General features: G+C 45.7%; 1 protein-coding gene across 1 annotated transcript; it reads right to left on the bottom strand.

Annotated features, from left to right (window-relative positions):
• Positions 1 to 2,164: 2,164 nt before the first annotated feature.
• olig1 (oligodendrocyte transcription factor 1) lies at positions 2,165 to 3,000 on the bottom strand. Its single transcript, XM_070976329.1, has one exon. It carries the CDS (start codon positions 2,941 to 2,943, stop codon positions 2,176 to 2,178), a length of 768 nt encoding a protein of 255 aa, XP_070832430.1. The 5' UTR covers positions 2,944 to 3,000; the 3' UTR covers positions 2,165 to 2,175.
• Positions 3,001 to 3,305: the final 305 nt, after the last annotated feature.

The following is a 3,305-nucleotide window of genomic DNA, read 5'->3' as shown; positions in this document are numbered from 1 at the left end:
TTATTCATGCAGGCAGTGCTAAGGGCCAGGTTGCGGCTGAGAATCCTCCCTCCTACCAGCACCTCTTATTCTCGCCTAGAATGAGGCTGCCTGCTTTCTTCCAGAGGGGTGGCAAGTTTGCAGGAGTGAACCCCATTCAGCAAGACACATTTTCTGGGCGTTTGAACATATTGTGGAGTGATTGTAATGAGTAGCACCAAATCACCCATCCCGGCTCCTTAACACAGAGAAACATCAAGAATTTGAGGATGGAGGAGAGAGAGGGGGCTGATAATCAAAAGGCCTCCATTCTGCAGAGCAGTAATTACACGGGTGGGTTTTGATCTTTTGCTTGTTGGGGCAATGAATGGGGGAGAGATGAGGACTGTTTCACTATTTTGGGCAGCGTGGAGGGTGGAAGAAGCAATTCAGCTCAGCAACTCATCAGCATCAGCAGTGAAGACCCACTGAACATGGTGTCCATTCACTTTCTGTAAGTGAATTCCTTTTCAAGATATTATGGGATGGCAGGCAATGTAGTACTGACTACAGAGAGAGAGGGGCCAAAAGTTGAAATTTTAAAACTGACAATTAAAAGTGGTGTCATTTACATACAACTGATTTGCAACAGAAAATACATTTCAGGGGGAATGTAATTCAGTACGGATTCTAATTTTTCTAAGTGTAATGAGGAAATGCACTTAAGATTAGAGAGGGCTCATGAAATGTTTGTTAGCATCAGCAAAACAGTTTTTTTTGCTAATCCCAACCACACAGCTTTGGTTGCCTGAATCCAACCATCCACTTCAGGTTAGATACATAAAGGTAGTGCTTCATTCACTGATAGCTGATGTTACACACACAGCTGCAAGTTGAAGAACAAACACACATGTGATTTAGAGTAAGCAGCATAATCGAGCTTAACTTCCTGAGCATACTGTTTCTCCATGGTGGCATGCTAAATATAAATATACTTCGCCCTCTTGTGCATTTTGAAGTGGCACTAGGCTTGTGCCAAAGGACGTCCATGAACTGTGACTTTGGAACACCACTGCCAATTCAACTTCACAGTTTTCCTAAAAATTTTATAGTTTTCTGAGCCTCAGTGAGCTGAGGGTTCAGGGCCTCGCTCACAGGCTTCACTTTCCCCACCCAGAGTTAGGATTTGTCTTTTTCACAACTTCTCCTCAACACACACCTGAATGCTCTCTCTCTCTCTCTCTCTCTCTCTCTCTCTCTCTCTCTCTCTCTCTCTCTCTCTCTCTCTCTTCTCTCTCTCTCTCACACACACACACACACACACACACACACACACACACACACACACACACACACACACACACACACACACACACACACACACAAACTGAAATACATGTACAGCAAATATAGATACACTCATCTGAACATTCAAACATGAGCATAGGTAGAAATGTTGGGCCTCCAAACAGAGCATCACTCTCAGTCTAATATTAAATACTGACTGTTCAATAAGCATCAATAAAGAGAAAGTTTGGAGGAAAACAGGAAACAAGCAGGCAGTCAAAGAAGTGTCATCTGACAGAGTGTACTGCTAAATTGTAATTAGTGTGTGGGAAAAATGACACCTCTGTTTTATAAAACAACTCTGCCCACTTCAAAGCAGTGAGAGGAACACAGACAAAAACACAAATCCAAAAATCTCTCATGTGAAATTACCACAACTGGTTTGACAGGCAATACTGACATCATGTTGGACTCCATTGCTCATAAGAAACTGAGAATAGCTTTTTAAATATGAAAAGTTTTATTTGATAAGAGTCCAGCACTCTCCAAATTAAACTGTCATCGTCTTTCAACAAGCCATAACACAAAAATCAAACACCGCAGTCAGACACCACACATACAGTCATTACAGCTCACACTTTCTATAAGAATCATCCAAACAGTCAACTGTTTCTCTGTGACATAAGAAAAATGAAATGAATATTACCTCTGAAACAAAAGGGGAAGGGGGATTATTAGATTGACTTCACAAAAAAACTGTCTTACCAACTACAGAATAGATTCATTGGGCTTAAAAAGATTAAAGGATAATGGTGAGTAATTGCAGTAAATTATTACAAATATGTTAAAAATGTTAAATAACAATTCATGTAGAAAAAAGAGAAAGAAGTCCATCCCTCAGAAATCCACTTTAACTTCAACTTCAACATGTCACTTTGGGAATCTGGGAGCCGGAGTGGAGTGGCTAAATCTAGGCAGTCTGCAGACTCCACAGGGACATGAAGGCCCTCCTGAGGCCCCTGCAGAGCTCCACTGCACAGGGGCCAGTGAGGCCTCCATGGGGCGCGGAGACAACAGGGGACATTTAGCAACAGAGGATGACGAAGTGGAGGAAGAAGCGGAGGAGGCTGCTGAGGTGAGGAGGGAGTCCTGGGTGAGGAGGAGCTGACTGGGGCCAGAGATGAGGGGCCACCCTCCAGTGAGCAGCAGCCGGGGGACCGGCCCTGCATTCACCCCCATCCCCACACTCACCTCCCCGAGCAGACGCCGCATCTCCTGCAGAGATGAACCCAGGAGGAGGATGTAGTTCCTGGCCAGAACTAGGGTGGAGATCTTGGAGAGGCGGCGGCCTGGAGGAGCTCCAGGCTGGTGGGACTGAGAGGAGGAGGCAGAAGATGGCGAGGAGGCGTAAGGTACCATGACCTCCCTCAGGGCATCCATGGCGATGTTCAAGTCCTGCATTCGCTTCCTCTCCCTGCTATTGATCTTCCTCCTGAGCTCCTGCTGCTCCTCGGGGCTTAGCTCCCTCTGAGGTTTGGTTGATCTTTGGCCACTCTGGAGGCCGAGCATGGGTGTGGGATTTAGGCGGGAGCTCAGGTTGAACCCTGGAGGGCAGTGGGGCAAATCCTGGACAGACCCAGGGCCACAGAGAGCTAGAGACTCCTGGGTCCTGATCACTGGGTTTGACAGCACATTCATAGTCTCTTCAGAGGTGTGATGTAGTCTTCTGAGGTCAGTGCAGTCTTCTTAAAAATGTCTCCAAGAGACAAAACAAAAGTAGTCTCGCAGTCAAAGCAAAAATACTTCACTTGTGCTTTTTTTTCAAAATCCTGCAAAAATCAAATCTTCATCCCCTCCTCCTGTTGATCCCCCGTTGCTGGCAGAATACAGCTGCCATCCAACAACAACGACACACCAGACGTTTGTACTTTTGGGCTTCACAGGTTTCTGGCTGCACGAGTAAGTGAGAGCTTCCTAAAGTGGCAGCTCAGTTTTATCTCATTTCCACAGCTGCGGGAGGCGAGAATGACAGCTCACACAGTGGAAAAGTGAACTAAATG

This window comes from Chaetodon trifascialis, chromosome 12 (genome assembly GCF_039877785.1).
Source record: "Chaetodon trifascialis isolate fChaTrf1 chromosome 12, fChaTrf1.hap1, whole genome shotgun sequence".
NCBI lineage: Eukaryota > Metazoa > Chordata > Actinopteri > Chaetodontiformes > Chaetodontidae > Chaetodon > Chaetodon trifascialis.
This window is presented reverse-complemented; position numbering and strand designations above follow the sequence as displayed.